This window comes from Acomys russatus, chromosome 8, assembly GCF_903995435.1.
Source record: "Acomys russatus chromosome 8, mAcoRus1.1, whole genome shotgun sequence".
Lineage (NCBI taxonomy): Eukaryota > Metazoa > Chordata > Mammalia > Rodentia > Muridae > Acomys > Acomys russatus.
Window position 1 is genome coordinate 67,535,255 of NC_067144.1, and position 22,489 is coordinate 67,557,743.

Consider the following 22,489-nt stretch of genomic DNA (forward strand, 5'->3'; position numbering starts at 1 on the left):
TTTTCTCTATCAGTTTCCCTTTTTCCTTGTTTGAAGATGTGTGACTTCCTGGATTCTCATAAGTTCATCTTAAGTTATTGCAATATGACCTTCAAGATTCTGAGATACATAGACAAGTAAGTATAGTGAACTCTACAGAGAAGATGCTATTTATGGAAGGTACATAAACCAATCATTATATTGTGTTCCATTGCCTGGCCTCTTGTCAATAAGGAAATAGGAGACTGAGACTTTTTACTAAACATTTAGATGTGTGAGAAAGAGGAAGAAAGTGAGTCAGGGTTTCAGAACCATATATGTCATCACCAGGTGCTGGCCTGATGGCAGAAGCTTGAGCTGAGTGCTCAGGACTAGGTTATCCCTTAAACTAAGTGCTCATTGCTTGGTTATTCCTTACATTGTGTGCTCAGAGCTTGGTTATCTCTTACACTGAGTGCTCAGGGATTGGTTATCCCTTATCTTTGGGTATTAGGATATGAGCACTCAGGGAAAGTGTGGTGTACTTGGACCTGGAGATGCATTACCTCTCTGTGCTTAGAGCTAGGAGGGCAGGCAGAGTGTAGCCCGAGATCTAGGAATCTGGGAGCACCTTCACTGTCAGCTTTAGGACTGGGACCCTGTTGGTGCCTGGAGTCAGTTAGGAAGGGGAAAGTTGAGTTGTAGGGTTGGGGCCAGAATTGGGAAGTATTTGGATTCTTAATGAATCCAAAGAATAGTTCCCTGTTCTTTCTTGAACCATTTTAAATATATGTAATTAAGGAATGTTTAGTATTTCTACTAATCTGTTGACTGTCTTAATACAACAAATAGTAAAGTTAAAAATACATTATAGGTTAAGGGAAAGAGCTACCTAGACTTAAACTACTTTATCTGAAAAGCATTACTAACCATCATCTGTTTTGATACCAAGTGATAAACTGACACGAAAATATTTGATGATATTTCCAGGAAATTGTTAGTAAACTTCAGTGGTAAGATATAACTTCTTGATTTAAATATTATTAGTGATAATTATTATTGTTGTTGTCAGAGCACTCAAGATTTAGAGCATGCAGCGAGATAAATATCAAATGTTCTTTCCACTAAGCTTTAATATAATGTTCAGCAATTGTGAATTTGCCAAACTTTTTGACATCTCACCAATACAAATCAAACTTATTTGGGTTAGTCAGACAGAAGGAGAATGGACCCATGATGAATTGCAGAGGTGTGTTTGAAAGGAGAAATATAATAATAGGACAGCGAATCAATACAAGGTGTGGGGAAAACGTTTTCAAAAAAGTTTTAGAATTTGGTATAGAATAAACAGGCCATTGAGGCACAGAAAGAAGGATGTGTATATGCTTTGTTTTAGAAAACATATTCTAATTTTAACTTAAGAATAAATGAAAAGGAATAAAAATAAACGTGTAACATAAAGCACGAAGGGAATGGCTGACAACCTAATGAGAAGGTCTGTGGACATAACTTAGGATGTATATTGTTTTACATTGTTTTAAAATTGATCTGTGCTGAAATGGAGCAATTTGGTTTTAAACAAAATTGACTTGTATATTTATAAAACCATAATCAGCATATCAAATATAATCTAATAATATATCAAATATATTCAGAATTAGCAGACTTATTTTCTTCTCCATGTTCAATTTTATTGAAAAGAACATATGCCTTTGGTTGTACTGATGAGTAAACCTGAGTGATAAGACAATAATAGTAATTTAAATGAAGAATAAATGTCATAGCACTGAGGTTTACTAGGAATTTCTTGCTAAGATGCCATCACTAGTTTTCCTGTCCTTCAATCATTCTGTATAATAATAGATAATAGAAAAGAAAATGGTTTTTGAAGCAAAGTAGTTTAAGTCACATATAGATCTTTCTCTAGATCCATAATTTTATTTTTATTTTTAATATCTTTACAGTAAGAGTAATGGAATAAATGCAACAAATTAAATCTATCTGTTGTATGATGTGATTCTATAATAGAAGTTTTTAAAAAATGCTGATTACACTTTAATTGATATGATTTTTAATAAAGGTGTTCAAGAAAGAACCAACAACTTACATTGCTTTAGAAATTAAGGTACCACTGGGCACAGATTTGCAATCTTTGTCAACTGTGCTCAATTTGGCAGTGCATGCACAAACTTCAGCAGGTTTCAAAGCCTTTCTGAGTTTCTCTCCCTCTTGTCTAAAAATTAGTCAATTCTGTCTCTGTCAGTTTCATGCCTAAACTATACATGAAAATTCTTAGTCTTACATGAGCTGGTTCCTCAGAGCATGCTGTTATAGGTGATCCCAGGCAGAGCTACAGCGCACAATATTTATCAGCATCTTTCTCTAGGCAGCATCTTCACTGCGATATGAGTGCACGTTCTTGGCTATCTCAAAAAACACCCCTGGCTGAGAAAGGAACTCAACTCCACTGTCATTATGTCCTGACACTGTTGAGAATCCAGAAAATTGTATGAGTTTACCAATGAAAGATAAACTCTGATGGAAAAAAAAATGTTTTTACCCAGGTATCAGATACTGGGGTGGACATTTCAGGATGCCTTTCTAAAAGCCCCAGAAAGTAGCTGGAATTTTGTTTCTATTTATTTTCTTGTAAAATTTTACCTTTTCTACTAGACTTTTTCCCATTTTTTTTCTTTTATTTAAAATCAGATAGAAGCTATGGTGCATACTTTCTTATACAACTGAACTGTCCCCAAGACATTTAAATCAATTCTTTTAGAGTCCAACTAAGATTAAGGAATAAAAGTTCTTCAGTATTTCTTTAGTACCACACTCTTACACTGGTTGAAATTGCACCAGGACTCAGCATCAGGGGGTTGGAAGCACAGTCTGAATCCAGACACTCATTATCCATGCCCGAGAATAGAGATAAGATGTGGAGACATTTCCCAACAGTGGGGGGCATGGGCACCATCATTTGTATGAAGAAGGGAGTCTTTCTTGAGTTATTTAAGGCTTGCTTTTACCTTGGCTAGAAAACTTAAATACTAGGTATAGGCAATTATTTTTTTCTATATAGACCTTGCCTTGTATTTTTTTAATGACATGTATGCTCTTCATCTTAATTTCATGGCTTCACTTGTCAGCAGACGTGTATGCCCTAAATCTCACACAGTTCTCGCTGTGAATGTGCCTGCTGTGCAACACAAATGACAGTCTTCTATAGAATTAACTACTCTGAACAAGGATCCCCAAATCATATGCCAAGTTATTATTTCCTAAAATCTAATCACAGATTCTATGTCACAGAGCTGCAAAAGCAAACATAATTAACAACAACAGTAATAATGGTAGCAACATACTGAGGTGTCAGGTTGCACAAGTTTATTTCATTTTTCATGTGCTGTTAGATAGTAACCAAATAGCACATGTATATGCCAGGATTGCTGTCCATAAGACATCATTTGTGATTGTACCCTCATCCCATGTTCTACCAGAAGTTGAGAAGCCCTTACTAGAAGAAAGAGGATAGCTGTAAGTGACCAGCATGCAAACAATGGGTATAGGAAATGGATACGCTGACTTCAATACTATGGAATGTAGGTAGTTAACAGTTGACTCTAGAGAGATACGGTCCACACATTGGGACGCAAAATGAAGGTTGGCAGGTATTAGAAAGCAAGTAGGTTGGATAACAGAATGTGAATACATAACTCAAGGGAGGGAAAAAAGGAACTTCATAATTCAGAGCTATGAAGCCACCGGATCCACAGCCCCCTGAGTAGCAGCTTCTGAATCCATAGCCCAGGGAATGGCAGCTGCTGGACCCAAAGCCCAGAGACCCAGCATATGTGCCCTGGCAGGGACTGCAGGGTGTGGAGCTCCTGGGGCCGTAGCAGGACATCTGGCAAGGGCTGGACACCACGCAGGACCCCTGGCAGCTGCTGGGCTCAATGCAGGTCTCCTGACAGCCACTGTTCAGAGAGGAGTCCAGCTGGCAGGTGCTGGGAGAAGCAGCCAGGAGTGGTGTAGAGCAAGTTGCTGGGACAGGAAGAGCCACAGCAGGATCCTGAGTTAGGCAGCAGCACCTAAGAGAGGGAGACTGGTTTCCAGAGCAGCAGTTACAGGTCATGTTGAGAGGAGATGTGAGTTCAGCTGGATGTAACTGACAGGACTCTGAGTTTGAATGTCACCTGAGGAGAGCTGGGTTTATATACTCCCAACAGCAGGTGTGGTACCCAACAGGGTCATCCTTGTCCTGTCTATTATCTGTCCTTTACAAATGTGCAAAGCACACATTTCTCTGTGATGACAGTTGTATTTGAGTATTTTCTGCATAGTATATTTACAGATGTTGTAATTTTAGTGTTATACCAAAATATAATGAGCTACTGTTGTGTCACAAATGTCATGACTGTGGAACACTAAAGATCATTTCATCATATCCAGGAAAATCCTTCTTTTTCCTCTTGACATGGTTTTTGTATGTTTTGTCATAAGATATTATGAGGAAATGTTTTTCTTTACATAGTGTGGAGTAAGTGTAACTTGCCATGTTTTTGTTAAGGAATTGGTAGCATCATATTGGCCTTTATACGAAACCTATTGAAGATTAGCCCTACTGTCACCATCCTTTTTTTTAATTTTACAAACATATCCCATTTTTGTTATTCAGTATTGCCCACTTGTTTCTGCTCTAGTAACAAAAGAGCAAAAAGGAAAAGGGAAATGTAGTAACACAGAAATTAGGGAGAGCAAGAAAGACTATGGTCAGAACAGTTGTAGCAACAAGAAGCACAGACAGCCTCAGAGTGCTAAATTTTCGACCACTCTAATGGAGTTTAGCGAGTAAATGCCCAGATGAGAGGCAGAAAGGACATCTATCTGTCTATCTGTCTATCTACCTATCTATCTATCTATCTAATTTTGTTTTCAGAGGCAGGGTTTCTCTGTGTAGTCAGCCTTGGCAGTCCTGTAACTCACCTGTTGACCAGGCTACCCTTTAACTCAGTGCTGCCTCTGCCTCCTGAGTGTTGGGATCAAAGACATGTCCCATCTCCTTCAGGCTTGGAAATAAATATTAATTACAATGCATCAAACATGCTTCTTAAGGTGGCACTGAATTCTCATCTGTGATTAGCATGCAGATTTCTCTTCTAATACCTTAAGCTAGAGAGATTTAGCTGACTCTGAGTCTTTCTGCTAAGGTTTATGCAGAAACCTCGGGTTTCATGGGCCTCTTCCAGGCAATGATTGAGCCTAGGGAATACAAAGTGATTCCTAGGAGACTGACAGCCAAACATAACCCAGGTTTCCCCTTTAACTACTATGTAACCATATTGAGTCTGAAAATGTGTTCAGGATTTTATTTTTCTCCTGAACCCTCTCTTGTGGAAGACTCCAGAAAAGAAAATTCATGTGTGAAGGCGAAATATGTATAATCTTGCTAGTACCATTTTGAAATTAAAACCTATAGTTAGTGTGTAGCATGGATGCTGTCTTCCAGAACCTTGAAAACAAGGCATTAGAGATTGAACTTCCATGTCGGTAACATGATTTTTCGTGTTCTTTAACTCACTATGCGCTGTCTTCAGCAATATGGTCTTATCACCAAGGTCTTAAGGGTAAAAGTACCAATAACCTTTAATGTTTGGGGCTCCAAGCAGTACAACCCACCAACAACTCTGAAAGAAGTAACATGTTCCTGCAGCTGGGCTAGCCTGTGTTGTCTAGGAAGAGCATCGACCCCTGGTTAAGTGGATATGTGTGTGTGTGTGTGTGTGTGTGTGTGTGCGCGCGCGCGCACGTGTGCGTGTGCATGCATATGTGTGTGAGTATGTCTTGGTTTGTATTTGGCTTTTCAAAAGACTTTAGTTTTAGTTATGCCTTCTCCTCTTCCTTTTCTGCCCACCCATCACCTCTTTGAATGCTTCTTGCTCCCTTATTTTCCGTTCAACTTTATTAGCTCCCGCACTCTTTTCCCCATCTCTAAAAACTTTCCTTATGAGTCTGTATTGTTTTCTTGCCTTATTTGAGTATGCAAATTTAATGACACACATATCTAAAGATTCAATTCCAGCATCTATATAGGAAAGAGAATATGTGACATTTGTCTCTTAGGTTTTGGTATCTCACTTAAAATTGTTGTTTCCTGTTCCATCAATTTATCTATAAATTTTGTAATTTCATTTTCTTAATGATTCAATTTCTTAGAATAACATTGTATAAGTGTAGCATACTTTCATTATCCATCAGTTTGTGAACACACCAAAAATATCCTGGCAATGGTCTTATATACAATGAAAAAATATTCCCAAGAATAACACAAAGAAAGAACATGAAAGTTTTGTGCAAGAAAGACTTTACAACACTGAGTAAAGGAATTAAAGACTATACTTGAATAGAGAAAATCCTCCCATGCTCATGAATTGGTAAGACACCTATTGTGAACATGACGGTCCTCCAAAAATCAATCTAAAATTTTAATACAAAACAAAATCTACCCTAATTCCAACATAATTCTTCACAGAAATTGAAAAAAAAATCTGAAATTGAAATGCAAACACAAAACACATAGAATAGAGTTGGGTAGAAATCTTGAACAAAATATTGGTAGAATCATCTCATCCTGAATTACAAGTTACACTACAGTGCAATAAAATAGCTAACAGTATGATCCCGGCAAGAAAAAAAAACCAAACAAACAAAAAGACAAAAAAACAAACCTGATATATTGATCATTGAAATACAACTGAAGGCGTAGACATAAGCCCACTATGCTGATTGTTTACAGAGAGGTCAAAAAATACACAGAAGAAAATGATAGCTAGAAAGTTACATGTAGTAGAATGAAACTAGTTTCTGTTCTGAGAGTAAACCACCTAAGTCAATTTGTACATTTTGGAAGCTGCTAACTCACACTGCTGGTTCACTTAGGAATTTAAGTTTTATTCCTTCTCAAGTCTATGAGGTGCACTGAAGGCCAGATAGTATAGTTTTACAGTCAAATTTAGTTGGTTAAGGGGATAAGATCTTTTTAGATCAAGATAAACAAGTTATTAGAGTTGAGATAGGATAGATATTGAATTTTATTCAGAAATTTAGACCCAACAAGATAGGAAAGACATTTACTTCAAGCTGGACAAATACAAATAGCCAAACTACTATGAATGTAACATTTATAGAATCCATGATTGTCACATGGTTCTCCCTGCTATATGCAGTTTGTTTTATACATGTGTAATAAAATAAATGTATTTAAAAATTTTTTTAAACTAGATTCTTACCTCTCATTCTGCTCAAAATATCAACTCTAAGTAAATCAAGAACTTAGACCTGATCACTTGAGTTTTCTAAAGAAGAAAATAGGAGCTGTGTTTTAATTTACCACTTGGGACTATCTTGATAAAATACTAGTAGTGCAGCCATTAAGATAAACAAGTTTGTCTTAAAAATTACTAATTGGACTTTATAAAACTAAATAAAAAAAACTTCCATGCTGCAAAGGACCTATTATTCGTGTTAAGTGTCAGCCTAGAATGAAATTCTTTATTTAGTGTATGCTTCAGTGTTGAGACTATGCAAAGAGCTATAAACAAACGAACATAAATACATAAATAAAGCTTAACAAACAAAAAAAACCACCAAGAAAACAAAAACAAAACAAAAGCTAGAAAATGGAACTGAATGGAATACATCAGATGAATGTATACGCTTAAGAAAACTGTTTGAAACTTTTGAACATCTCTATCCATGAAGAAAATGCAAATTAAAACTAATCTGAAGTTTCCTCTTACATGCATCAGAATTGCTAAGATTTTGAAAACTAACAATAATACTGACATGATTATGGTACAAAAGTAACATTTATTTACTCTTGGTAGGATTGCAAACTGGTGCAACCAGTGTTGAAATCACTACAGAGGTTTCTCAAAAATCTACCATAGAAATCCTGCCACACTATACTTTTCCATGTATCCTGTGTACCTTATATCATACTACTGACATAATTGCTTATCTGTGTTCAGTGCCACACTATTTATGATACCCAATAATGGAAGCAACCTACACACCCTTCATACTGAATTTAAAACCTGAATGATATGACACCAATATCAATAATTAAAATGTGTAAGTTGAATCATAGCACTAAAGGCTTCTTGCAATTTCACCCTGTACTAAATCAAGTATTTTCCTATCAATTCACCATTTAGTTTTGATTGTTAACAAAAATGTTTTTAAAACAAATTACTTAAACTCTTCACCTAAATATAAAGATTTTATTTTTCTTTTTACATTTATTGTGTATCCTCTCTATGAAGATAATGATATAGGTACCATTGATTCAAACTATTCATACAAATCTATTTTCATTATGATAAGAGTATAAAAATACTCCTTGATTATACTAGTAATTATATATTTTTGGAAAACAATAGTTAAGGAGTGAACACAGAACTGAGAGACCTTTAAAACTTCAGATTTTACTAAGTTTTGGTGCACAAACATAGGCAATCTTCAAATCCCTTTTGAGTTAATTTTTATTCTTTTTGTAAGAATTGTTAATAATCTTTTGTTCTTTCATATGTCTGGAAGTAAAATGAAAATTCTTTGTCTCATATTACTTTATTCCACATGGCATGCTGTCACAGATGACATGGCACAGAGCATTGTAGGTTCACACATATTTCGTAGATAGTATCTTTCCTAGAGTGTGCCCAGTACGTCTTTGGCTATGTGCTTAGGTATCTCAAAGGTCACACTAGGAAAACAAATTAGCCCACCTGTTATTCCTCCATTACACAGTTATAAGAATCCAGGAAATTACACAACTTCAACCAGTGAAAGACAAAAGCTGATGAAGAAATGTTTTTCCCTTGGTATCATCAGATCCCAAAGCAGACAGTTCCAAGAGTCTCTCAAAAATGTGTCTGAATTTGACTTCCTCCTTTCCCATTTGGATACCCTTGATCTCCTTTTGTTGTCTTATTGCTCTGGCTAGAACTTCAAGTACTATATTGAAGAGATATGGAGAGAGTGGGCAGCCTTGCCTTGTTCCCGATTTTAGAGGAATTTCCTTGAGTATCTCACCATTTACTTTGATTTTGGCTATTGGCTTGCTGTATATAGCCTTTATTATGTTGAGGAAAGTGCCTTGTATCCCCGATCTCTCTAAAACTTTAAACATGAATGGGTGTTGAATTTTATCAAATGAGAGACGCATGGGAGAATAGCAAAATAAAAGGATCCAGAGGGTCCTAGAAATCTACAAGTAGAACAATATGATAGGCAGATTTGGGCCCAGGGGTCCCACTCAAACTAAGGCACCAGCCAAGGACAATACAGGAGGTAAACTTTAAACCCCTTCCCAGATCTAGCCAATGGTCAGAATATTCTCCACAGTTGAGTGGAGAGTGTGATATGACTTTCTCATGTACTCTGGTGCCTCACATTTGACCATGTCCCCTGGAGGGGGAGACCTGGTGGCACTCAGAGGAAGGACAGCAAGTAGCCAAGAAGAGACTTGATACCCTATGAGAATATATAGGGGGATGTAATCCCCCTCAGGAACAGTCATAGGGGAGGGGAATAATGGGAAAAATGGGGGGGGGAGGAATGGGAGGGAGGATACAAGGGATGGGATAAACATTGAGATGTAACAAGAATAAATTAATAAAAAAAAAAAAGAAAAAAATGTGTCTGAAATTCTCTAGAACACATTTGTGACATGCAAAAGCAACTTTGAGGTGTTTCTTTATAGCATGTCTTTATTCATGCTCACAGTAACACCTGCTTTCCAAGACCATAGGCCAAATTAACTATTCTCAGGTCTCTGACTTAAATTCTGGATTGAGACTAAGATTAAGTAGTAAAATGTCTTCAAATTTTCTGGGAAACATTGCTCCCAAGCTGATGGAAAAGTCATGGAGTTTCCCATGACATCCTTAACTATGGTGTTCCTACCCAAAATCATTGTGACTTTCCTTCCATGTGGATAAGATTTGCAGAGATAATGTCCTAACCATGAAACTCAGGGATATCAGCCAAAGATGGTCTATTTGGAGAATTTATGGCACTTTTTCTCTTGGTTGTTAATTTACATTTAGATAATATATTATATTTTCCTGTGAATAACAACACCTTGAAAATGCATAATATTTTATTTTTGTTTTTGCATTTTTTGTTTATGTCCTAACTACTTATTTTCTCTGCATCAGCAGAAGTTAATGCCATTCAGTCCGGCAGTCCTCTCTACCTTCAAGCACTGTCTAAGACAGAAATGACATTCTTCAAGGAATTGGACATTACGAATAAGGAACATAACCCAATGCACTGTATATATTTCCCAACCCACTTAGACAATCATACCTATATTTAATCAGTCTCTCAAATCCACAAATAAAAAATTATGAGCGAAAATATTAGTAATGAGAGCAGTATATGGTGGACTCAGATTGCACCAAATTATTCAATGATACTTCTTGAGCTGGTCTTCAATTAGAAACAAATAGCACAGGCATATAACCATAGTATGGAAAATAAGGTATAATTTGGTTACTCACTTTTCTCAGAATCTTCCAGAAATTGAGGATGAAAAAAGAAACTGTTAGCATTAGGGACAATCATAGAAACACTAGTAAAGCATAGTAACTTTGATATCAATACCATAAGAATATAAGACCTAGGAATTGATGTTACAGAAACCAATCCTCAGGTTGACTATAACAAGAAAGGTGTTTAAAAAACCCAAATAGACTGTGTAGTATGGGACATATAAATCATGGATGGGAATTCAGAGACTCTATAATCTAGAGATCTGAAACCACTAGATTCAGGGTCTATTGAGTATCAGGTTCTAGATCCATAGGATCTGGAATGGTGGCTCCTTGAACCAAAGCCCAGAAACTCTCTGTATGTTATCTCATAGGGGCTGAAAGTCATGAAGTTCTATTGTGATTGTAGGACACATGAGAGGGGGAGACAGTACATATGACATTGGGAACCTTCTTGGCTCTCTACAGGCCATCTAATAGAGAGAGAAGCCAAATTGACAGGTGCTGGGAGAGTAGATGGCAGTGCTTTAGACAAGTTTCTGGGCTAAGAAGAGACATAGGAAAAATCTGAGAAGAGAAAGCACTTAATACTGTGAGAAGTGAATACTCCAAAACGGCCTTTGTAAGACATGTTGATAGGAATGTGAGTTCAGCTGCATGTAACTGAGAATGTTTTGAGTTTAAAGAACCCAAGAGTGTAAAGAGTTACCATTTTATCATCTCCAGAACAGGTATGGTACCCACCATGGCTATCATTGGCATCCTTGTCTGCTTTCAACTCTTTAGACATACAACTCAGTAGTAATCTGTCTGTTAATTTACTTGCACTTGAGCAAGTTTCTGCACAGCGTATTTGTGGCTGTTGTAATGTTGTCGTAATAAATATAATAAGCTACTCCAATGACAGAAGTGTCATAACCAATTTACACTAATGCTTATTCTGCAGTGGATTCTGTAATGTAATTCTATAACTCCAGAAGAATTTCTCCCTTTACTCTTGACATAATTTGTGTGTGTTTTATATAAAATGTTATAGAGAAACACTCTCTTGAGCAGCAGTTGTCAACCTGTGAGTTGTGACCCCTTTGGGGACAGATTCTGCATATCAGATGTTTACATTGCAACTCATAAAATTACCACAAAATAATTTTATGGTTCGCAGTCACCACCAACAAGAGGAATTGAATTAAAGGGTCATAACATTAGGAAGATTGAGAACCACTGTTCTAGAGAGTGACTAAGGCTAGAGAAGATTTAAAAAGTAGAAAGGAGATGCTGATGGCTCTGTTAGCACAGGAGTTCCCCTCTGAACCTAAGCAACCATTTTGTATCTAGATAGATCTCAAGGACTTTGCTGTTTCTTCTGAGTCGTCTGTTGTCATGTATACGTCTTGATTGTAAGACAATTCTAATTATAAATTAAAATAAATGAAATATAGATTCAAAAATGGTGACACAGAGTGGCTGAAGAGTTGACTCAGTGTTTAAGAACACTGGTTGCTCTTCTAAAGGATCTAGGTTCAATTCTCAGCACAAACAAAGTGGCTCACAAACATCTGTAACTCCAGTTCCAGGGGATTCCACATCCTCTTCTAGCCTTGGACGGCAACAGGAAGATACAAGTGAGGGGACAACAGTTGAGATCTAATCTGAATAAATTACTTAAAAAAGACATGCATAGAGGAAGGACAGCAGGTAGCCAAGAAGAGACTTGATACCCTATGAGAATATACAGGGGGAGGTAATCCCCCTCAGTCACAGTCATAGGGGAGGGGAATAAGGGGAAAATGGGGGGGGGGGAGAATGGGAGGATACAAGGGATGGGATAAACATTGAGATGTAACAAGAATAAATTAATAAAAAAAAAAAAGAAAAAAAAGACATGCATACTGACAACTACATACATATAGTAATAATAAACGTACTATAAGAGACAAGGATGAATATGATGATTAGCAAAGTAAGGAAAAACTTTCTTTGAAAGTTTAAGTTTTATACACTTTTTAAAGCAATTCACATGGATGGCTGCAATACAACAGTTTGCTTAAAAAACTACTGACTACATTTGAAGCCCTCTCCACAAGGAGGTTCTTTGATGCTCATCATCTTCTCTGAGCTAGACTGCATGTTGCCAGGAGTTAACCTGTCTTGTCAAAAAAATCTTTAAAATAATAAAATCATCCTTTTTTCCATTTAAACAACTTTTATTTATGTGTACACATATAGTTTAGGAAGATTCTACAGTAGAAATTTTCCTTATGACTTTTTAAAAATAATTTTTTTCAACAGATTAACTTTGTTTATACAACAGAAATGCATGAGGCCACGTCTTTTGCTGAGTCTAAAACAACTTATATGCCAATATGAAAAATGTGTAATTAGGATAAATAAAGGCTAGAGGAAGTTATGGCATTATAGAATAGTGCATATTGTTTATTTAATGGGCTATTTATTTAGGTGTCTACTGAGGGTGGCTAGGAAATCTGAATTCCAAATTCTAGGAATCACAGAGAGCTGAGCACATACAGAAGCATCATGGTCGCAAGTAAATCATGGTGGCTGCAGGCAAACGGACTTTTTCTTTTTTCTTTTTGACTGTGACAATGGACACTTTATGTGACCATATTTATTTCTTTTCTCTCTTTTTTTGAAAGTTTCTTTTTTTAACTTTTAAAATTGTGTTTCTTTTTAACATATGCATTTATATTATTACACATGGGTAAAATAAACTACATACAGCAGGAAGAACCATGAGACTATCAGGAATTATATAAATGTTACATTCATAGTGAATTGGCCATTTGTATTTGGCAAACTTGAAGTAAACATCTTTCCTATCTTGTTGGTTCTAAATTTCTGAATGGATATTAATATCTATCATATCTCATTTCTACTAACTTAAAACATCTATCTTGATCTCAAAACATATTTACCCCTACCCTACTAAGCTTAATTGTAAGACTAAGCTATCTGATCTTCAACTCTATCAGAGTCTTGAGAAGGGATAAAACTTAAATACGTGACTGAACCCAGAGTACAGGTTAGCAGCTTTCAAAATGAAATAAGGATTGAGACAGTTTATTCCCTGAACAGTCACCCAACACTCTCTATAAATTGGGAGCATCATCTTAAGCCTTCTGACCCAATATCTCTGACAGAAATATTCATGAAGCAGGAACTATTGAGGACTTGCTTACCTTGTCTTGGCAGAGTTTGGTTATCGACTCTGCCTGCATCTTAACTTGCCTGTTTTTAGGCAGAATTCTGTCTGCGGCAGAAACGAGGACATTTTGCCTAGGGGCTTGTTTGCCACATTTGAAGCCAACTCCATAAGGAGATTCTTTGATGCTCATCTTCTTCGAGGCACTTCCCAGAAGGTGGCACCTAACACCCACCTTGTTTGAGCAGCAGGTCTGCAGTGGACATTGAGCAGCCCAAGGACTGATCTGAGACCCATACAAGAACAACACCAGTAGCCCAGAGGAGAGGGGGCTCCAAATAGTGTGGAATGTGGTAAAAATCATCTTTAAATGCCATAATCTATAGGTCTCAGAGGTTTCTGAAGACCTTCTCTAACTATTTTACCTTATATATCTATTAAACCTAGAGTATATATTCTTGTGATAAAAATAGATTATTAATTGACATAACCATGATTTGATCAACTAATAATTAGCTTACAATTAAGCTTACTTGTTTATGGATTAAGATGTTTTTAGGTTTAGATAGATGTTTTATGTTAATAGAGATTAGATATGATAAATATTGATTTTCATTCAGAATTTTAGACTCACCAAGATAGGAAAGATGTGTTTCAAGTTTGCCGAATATAAATAGCCAAATCACTAAGAATGTAACATTTATATAATTCTTGATTCTTTCGTGGTTCTTCCTGCTGTATGTAGTTTATTTTATTTATGTGTAATAATATAAATGTATATGTTAAAAAGAAATACAATTAAAAAATTTTAAAGTATACACTGTGTAGAGCAGCCCCTCACAGGGCATAAGAACTGTCAGTTGATTGCATTCTCTGGTACACACACCTGACCTGTTTGCTTTTATTTTTCCTGGGCTCGGTCGCTGGTTGAAAGGAGTTCACAAAAAGCAAGGCTCCTCTAGAGCCCACAGCATAAAGGTACATATTCCCTAAGCCTCATGTGACTTTTGGTGTTAGAAGTGAATTCTCCACCATAACATCAGGGCTGCACCAAGCAACACATCAGACATTCTGGCTCTAAAGTCTATTTTCTCCTCTAATGTGCTGGGCATTTACCAGATTAACTGCAAAGTTTCTGATATGAACACTTGGCAGGCTGTCTCAGTTCTGTGTCTGCCACCACAGCTCCAACCATCCAATCACACTCTTCCCTTTTGTCTGTTTCAAGGTTGAATGTTACTCGTTACTTTTTTTTTTTCTTTCTTTTTTAATTCTTGGGTAATGTCAAGTAATTCACAAGAGAATAGTGCTATGGTTTCAATTCATTAACAAAATAAAAGACAAGTTACTTGCATTCTGTACCTAGTAAAGACAAATGTTTTCCTCATAATATCCTATGACAAAGCACACAAAAGTATGTGAGGAGGAAAAAGGATTTTCCTGGACATGATGAAATATTTAGTGTAAAATAATCATGGCATTTGTGACAAAAGAATAGCTCATTCTTCTTTGTTACAATGATATTACAACATCTGTAAATATACTGTGCAGAAAATACTCAAATACAACTGTCATCACAGAGAAATGTGTGCATTGCACATTTGTAAAGGACAGATAATAGACAGGACAAGGATGACCCTGTTGGGCACCACACCTGCTGTTGGGAGTATATAAACCCAGCTCTCCTCAGGTGACATTCAAACTCAGAATCCTGTCAGTTACATCCAGCTGAGCTCACATCTCCTCTCAACATGACCTGTAACTGCTGCTCTGGAAACCAGTCTCCCTCTCTTAGGTGCTGCTGCCTAATTCAGGATCCTGCTGTGGCTCTTCCTGTCCCAGCAACTTGCTCTACACCACTCCTGGCTGCTTCTCCCAGCACCTGCCAGCTGGACTCCTCTCTGAACAGTGGCTGTCAGGAGACCTGCATTGAGCCCAGCAGCTGCCAGAGGTCCTGCGTGGTGTCCAGCCCTTGCCAGATGTCCTGCTACTGCCCCAGGAGCTCCACACCCTGCAGTCCCTGCCAGGGCACATATGCTGGGTCTCTGGGCTTTGGGTCCAGCAGCTGCCATTCCCGGGATTATGGATCTAGAAGTTGCTACGTAGTGAGTTGCAGATCCAATGGCTTCGAATTTCTGAATTATGGAGTATCTGGGTTCCCTTTCCCGAGATATGGGTCCATATTCTACTACCTGGCCCCCTGGTTGCTAGTGCCTGACAACCTTGCTATAAAACAACCTGTGGTGACATCATCCTCTATGGGTTCAGCGGTTGAGTTTTTCTCTCCCTTCATGCAATGTAAAATCAAGGTCTGTACACCCTGCCGCCCTTGTTTTCTTGCCAACTCCGTCTTTCTATCTGTTATTTCTCCCATTACCAGCTCCTCTAACTCTCAGCTCCTTGAAGATTGAAGAATTTATGTTTAACCTCAAATTATTCCTTTCTCTCCTTACTATGGAAAGGTGCTATATGTAGTTTGGTTTTCATCAGAGAGCAGTTGAAAAGCCAAATCCTAATCTTACAAATGTGTGCAAACTTACACTTCAATGAATTGTTCCCTTTGTTATTAATTTGCTTGTATATTTGCATTCATATTTTGGGGAATTCATTACATTCTAGCTATTTAAATTTTTTGAAAACATGTATTACTTTAAATAGCTGTGATCCTTTTTTTTTCTTTTTTTGGAATAAGAAACTATAGGAATGTCATCATTCACACTCACACACGTGGCTGAGTAGCAATGAGAATTGCTGGGACTCAATAGCAGGGATTTCTGCTAATCCAAGGAAACTAAGCAATTAGGATGATAACTAAAAACACACACATCAAGACTGAAACATTACATAGTGATGCCATAGGCAGAAACCTCTCTAAGTCTGTTAGCATTTGAATGTAGCAGACGAAAGAAAAATAGGCATCAAGTAACTCTCTGGACAGATTCAGATAGTACAAGTGCTGGAATTCCTGTGTTACCATCTCATTCCTGTACCTCCTCCCCAAACATGTAGAAAGAAAACCACAATGATTAGGGTTCAAGAGATGCTGGCAACCCTCTGATACCTCCCCCAACTTCAACTTGCATCAACCTTCAAACAATGTGTCCAAGGAATGTTGAGTATTTTTACTCAATCTGCTTAGTTAGTGTGATTCGCAAAGTAGATCAGAAGTAAAAAATTGGGTCCAGTTAATTTGGGCATGTGACTCTGGAGTTCAGATATTATGGACTTTGGGAGGTAAATAAAACATATTATTAAAAAGACAACTTTCCAGGAAGAATTAATTTGAAATTGACCTCATTGGCAGCAATTGGATTTCATTACTCTAGGGAGTAAGAATATTTGGATAGACTTTTAGATTTTCCACCTCAGGAAAAGTCCAACGTCATCAGCTTGAATCTTTTATTAGTTGGCATTCTGCAATTGCCTGGATTCTCTTCACTGGGTAAGAAGAAAATGGCACTGGAGTCCTTATATTACCCTAATGTAACCTTTGAGATACCTACATATATGTGTGTTATGTATACTGAAGGAAACACCAGCGAAAGGTGTTACAGAAAGGATGCGAATCTACCGCATGACCTGTGTCAATGCCCTCTCCGGCATCATCTGTGACAGCATGCTATATAGAACAAGGTAATATGAGACATAGGATTTTCTCTTAACTTTTATACATCAGAGAGACACCAAGTGTTGACTTCTGTAAGCAGAAAGAAGAGGAGACTCTAGAAGGGTTTGAACGTTGCTAAAGTTTTAAAGCAAACCCTAGTATAATTTGTATTCACAAAGGAATGTCAATTTCTTGTTCTTTTTGGAACATCTTTGCTTGTTTAAAAAAACACGGCTCATATTATAACAAAGGAATGCTCAGTATTTCTGATGCTATGGGAATTTTATCATATGAGGAAATGTTATCTGTCGCATCTACGTCATTAGCTTCATATAGATGAAGGTCAATAAAGAGTTAGGTAAATACAAGTTTAGACTTAAGAACAATGTTTTGAGAGAAGTTTTGTTCTTTCTCTCCTTTCTTCCTCTTCTGCTTTCCCTTCCCTCCCTTACTCTCTCTCTTTCACCCATAGTGATGGTGTCTTCCACCGATGGAATATCTTGCATTCTTCTGTTGCTTTAAGATTTGTGCTTGTTTATATAAGTATTGTATAAAATGCTAGTTTTACACTATGCAAATGATTTAAAACAAATTGAAAGTTATTTCCAGTGTTCACACACAAACACAACTTTTCTCCCAATATTAAGCAATCATCTTTAATTAGTTCCTTCAGAGTTTTGGGTCTTCTACAACGTTTTCTTTTATCATATCCACCCCGAACTGTCCCTAAATTCAGCCTCTTTCTCTAGCCACACACCTTGTGCTCTTAAAAAATATTCGTGAGTAATCTGTGCTTCCCAAATCTATGTTTTTTAAAATAAACAAACAAACAAAACACTGATGCTTTTTTTTTTCCAGCAGCTAACAATTGCCAATTATTCCATTGCTAGAGATGGAACTGTGTGCCCATCCCCGCTCCATGCCTGGGTTTTTTCCAGCTTGTGCTTATATGAATTTTGTGTATCTTATTTAAATCAGCCTTATTATTTAGTTCTTATTCTTTAAAATACTTATTTTAAATTATATAGTTAAGTATATAAATGTATTTATATGATATGTGTGTGTGTGTGTATATATATATATATATATGTGTGTGTGTGTGTGTGTGTGTGTGTGTATACTCAAAACTCTGAAGTCATACACACACACACACACACACACACACACACACACACACACACACACACTCACACACAGCATTGCCTTCTGTTAACCACTGACATCTCTCCAGGGATATTATTTTAGCACCTTTGACATATACACTATGTGTCTTCAGTAAAATCACATGTTTATCTTCTCATGCAATCATTAATGGCACCTACCATGATGAGAATGTCATCCAATCATAATGCAAAGTATATGTCTGCAATAAACCTTTTCTGGAAATACAAATTCAGAGTGTAACTTTTTTTATGCTAAAAATGACATTATATTTTAACTATCTGTATTTGAAAAGAATTTATTTATGATATTTAAAGTTCTCCATGCAGTTCCAAAATAAGAAGATAACTAGTTGTAGAATTAAACAATACAAAGCATGGCCACACCACAGAATCTACAGGATTTAGATTCTTTTTTTTTTTTTTTTTTTTTTTTTAGCTTTTTAAAAAATAACTTTATTGCAATTCGTTTTCTTTTCTTTTTTTAAATTTTTTATTAATTTATTCTTGTTACATCTCAATGGTTATCCCATCCCTTGTATCCTCCCAATCTTCCCTCCCTCCCATTTTTCCCTTATTCCCCTCCCCTATGACTGTTCCTGAAGGGGATTACCTCCCCCTGTATATGCTCATAGGGTATTCTTTTAACATTTTAATTTATTATAATTTATTCAGATTACATTCCAATTGTTATCCATTTGCTTGTATCTTCCTGTTCTCACACTTCCTCCCTCTTCTGGTCTACTCCCCTCCCCTAGACCTCAGACAGAAGGGGATCTCCTGCCCCACCATATGACGGCAGCCTATCAGGTCTCATCTGGATAACCTACTTCCCCTTTTTCTGTGTGACTGCTGGGCCTCCCCACTAAGGGGAAGTGATCAAATTGAGAGCACCAGAGTTCATATATCTTTACATGTTCAGGCATAGCATAAATTTATACCTATACTTCCTGTACACCTTTCTTTCCTACTACCTCCACCTACTGATGGTTAATGGGCATTACTGTATCATGGTAGGTGTGGATGTGCCCATAACTATCAGGACTGAGGAGAAGGATGAGGACAAGGAAGAAGAGGAGGAGGAGGAAGAGGAGGAGAAGGAGGAGGAGGAAGAGGAGGAGTCTGCATATAGGTCATCTTTTTAACTGTGCAGATTGTCCTGTATGTTGTAGTAACAACAACTTCCCTCCTTGTGGTCCTTCTCGTATGCTGTCTTTGGATGAAAGCCGATCTCATGTTAGAAGAGGTGTTTTGGGATATTTTGTTTTGTTTTGTTTTTAACAGAAGACTTCTTCTGTTCAAGATTTAACAAAAAATAATTTGCTTTACTTAAATCTTGAACCACACCAGATAAACCTATGGCAAAAGTAAACCGACAGTTCCCTAGATCAGCCATTGTATATGGTGATGAAGTTACTACTCATTAAATGTAAAAGGAAAATTGTGAGACAATTAACAAATGAATCTGGATGCTGAGACACAACTGGAATAAAACCAGTATATGGTGAACCTTAGGGGTAGACCAACTCCATATCTGATAACGATTTCAAGAATTAAATGATAAAGCCTTTGGGATGCAGTCCATTATTCAAATATGATATTCCGGGTGTAGTCCAGGTCATATCCTGAAAGTGATTTTGAATAGTTTTTTTTTTTTTTTTTTAACACAAGACCAAACTGGGACATCACCAAAATGTATAATTAACATATGAACAATGCAAGGTATACATTTTTAGCAACTACTGCATGTATAGAGATTTCACTTAAAAATCCTGTTTATCTGCCAGTGAAGATGGGCACTGAACCCCATCGGCAACTAAGTCATGTTCATATACCTTAACTATCCACATATATGTTAGAATGTGTTTTATAAAAATGATCTCTCATCCAACATTATAGGGCACAAATTACCTCATATTTCCTCTGAACTACAAGTACTTTATACAAAATATGGTTTATAATTCCCTATTTGGCTGGAAATAAGTTATAAGTTTGTCATTCTAATAATGTGTTCCCTTCATTTCACTGTGTGAAAAAAGTATTAACAGATGGAGAAAACAGAAACATTCAGATTTTTCTCCAAATACTAAAGAATTACCTTGCTCTTTAAAATTTACATGCAAGTGCAAGAAACAGAAAAGCTCAGAGAGATATTTTGAAGTAAGTTTCAAAGACAAGAAAATGAAAATAATAATAATAATTCCAGATATATAGATGTCCAGTTGCATATTTTTATTTAAACTTAAAGCGTCCCCGTTTGAAAACTTCAAGACATTGTCAATCTGAGTAATTACATGAAGGAAAGAGTTATACTGGATTTTTGCATGCCTATAAAATGAAAAGAAAACAATTTAGCATATTCTCCAATTAAATGCATTTTCTAATTTAGGGAACTCATAAGAGTTAGTAGAAATCAAATTTCTAGGAGACCAAAGACAGGGTGGCTCTTACTTAACACAGTAAGCAGCAAGCACGTTTATATTCCTAATTTCTCAGTATAAGATCAGAAGAAGCCGCTCCCACAGGTTGCCTGGTAAGCAGCAGACTGGCCGCTTCTAGAAGAGAAACAGTTTGGGCGGTAAAAGCTGGATCCACCGTTTACGGTTTGGAAAGTGCGAGGACCACTTCCCACTGCCTGGAAACCACCGAATCCAAAGCCCTGGGTTGGATAGCCAGAACCAAAAGACTGGAAGCCCCTAGAACCAAAGCCGCCCAGAGATCCTGCGAAACTTGACTGGCTGGGTCTGAAGGACGCTGGAATCCTCTGGCGGTTGCAAGGCCTCTGGCCGGGACTGGAGACCACAAAGGATGTCTGGTAGCCTGTGGGCTCACAGGTTTCTTGAGACACACCCTGGAGAGAGGAGCCCAACTGGTGGGTGATGGGAGTTTGGAGGTCAGTGGTGTAGAAGACATTGCCGGGGTAAGAAGAACCATAAGAAGAGATGGGGTATTGCAGTTGGCCTCCGAAGGCCTGGGAGAAGTTGCCGGAAAAGTTGTTGCAGGACATGTGGAGAGAAGATGGGACTTTGGGGATGAGAGGAGGAGGAGGTTCCGAGTTTGAATGACCCTTCTCGGACACAAAGGATTTATATACCCCCGTCCTTGGGTGCGTCATGCTCATGGCACATGAACACAAGTTACCTGCGCCTTTGATTGAATTGAAAAGACCATCGTAGTCATGCATATTTACTTTTTGTGTGGTTTCACAGCTGGATAGAGCAGTGATGTCTATGGTCCTGGAATTCAGGTAATAGTGTTCAATCTTCAAAGCTATTATTCATCTTCCCTCAGCAAAGGTCACCCTACACATCACTCAGAAAACTGCTTTGGAGTAGACTGTCTGGGCTGAGGGAAGCTAGCTTAATTAAAAATAATTGATACCCGTTGCACAATCTGTCCAAAAGTTGTTGCCATCTGGCTAGCAAAGTTGTTCGCTGATCCACTCACAGTCATTTCTTTTAAACAAAAACACACACTGATTGCTGACTCAAAATGGCAAGCTCGCGCTATGAATAGTGTCATCCAAACACTGACATGCAAGGCGCATAAGGACTTTTTAAAACTTGAACCTCCGTTTGAATGGCTTTAGTGAAACTCAGAGGGATTTTTATTTCTCATGCATCTGCCTAAGAATGGAATCCAGATATTAAGTGTGCATCTTAATTTCCGTCTCTCTCTCTCTCTCTCTCTCTCTCTCTCTCTCTCTCTCTCTCTCTCTCTCTCTCTCTCTCTCTCTCTCTCTCTGTGTGTGTATGTGTCTGTGTGTCCGTGTATATGGGTGGGTGGGGTGGGATGGGATGGAGTGGTTTACTCCACTATGAGATAAACGCCTTATGCTTTGAGTGCTAAAGATTATTCATCTAAGATGATAAAAGGCATTAAAAGAAACAAAACTTGGGGTAATAATGTCCAATATATTTCTATCTCTAATCAGGGTCATTTTTCTCACTGAAAAAAGTCTCCATAACCTGGTAGGGGTCCTAACTCTAAAGAAAGCATATAAGGCAATTGCCTTGAGGTGTCGAGCCAAAGGAGCCATCATTGGGAGGTG

The 22,489-nt window shown here is 37.3% G+C and overlaps 1 protein-coding gene and 2 pseudogenes across 1 annotated transcript; 1 reads left to right on the forward strand and 2 right to left on the reverse strand.

Moving 5' to 3' along the window:
* Positions 1 to 3,565: 3,565 nt before the first annotated feature.
* LOC127193026 (keratin-associated protein 13-1-like) lies at positions 3,566 to 4,090 on the reverse strand (annotated as a pseudogene).
* Positions 4,091 to 15,422: 11,332 nt separating this feature from the next.
* Positions 15,423 to 15,946, forward strand: LOC127193027 (keratin-associated protein 13-1-like; annotated as a pseudogene).
* Positions 15,947 to 20,916: 4,970 nt separating this feature from the next.
* Positions 20,917 to 21,485, reverse strand: LOC127193166 (keratin-associated protein 14-like). Its single transcript, XM_051150493.1, has one exon. It carries the CDS (start codon positions 21,443 to 21,445, stop codon positions 20,942 to 20,944), a length of 504 nt encoding a protein of 167 aa, XP_051006450.1. The 5' UTR covers positions 21,446 to 21,485; the 3' UTR covers positions 20,917 to 20,941.
* Positions 21,486 to 22,489: the final 1,004 nt, after the last annotated feature.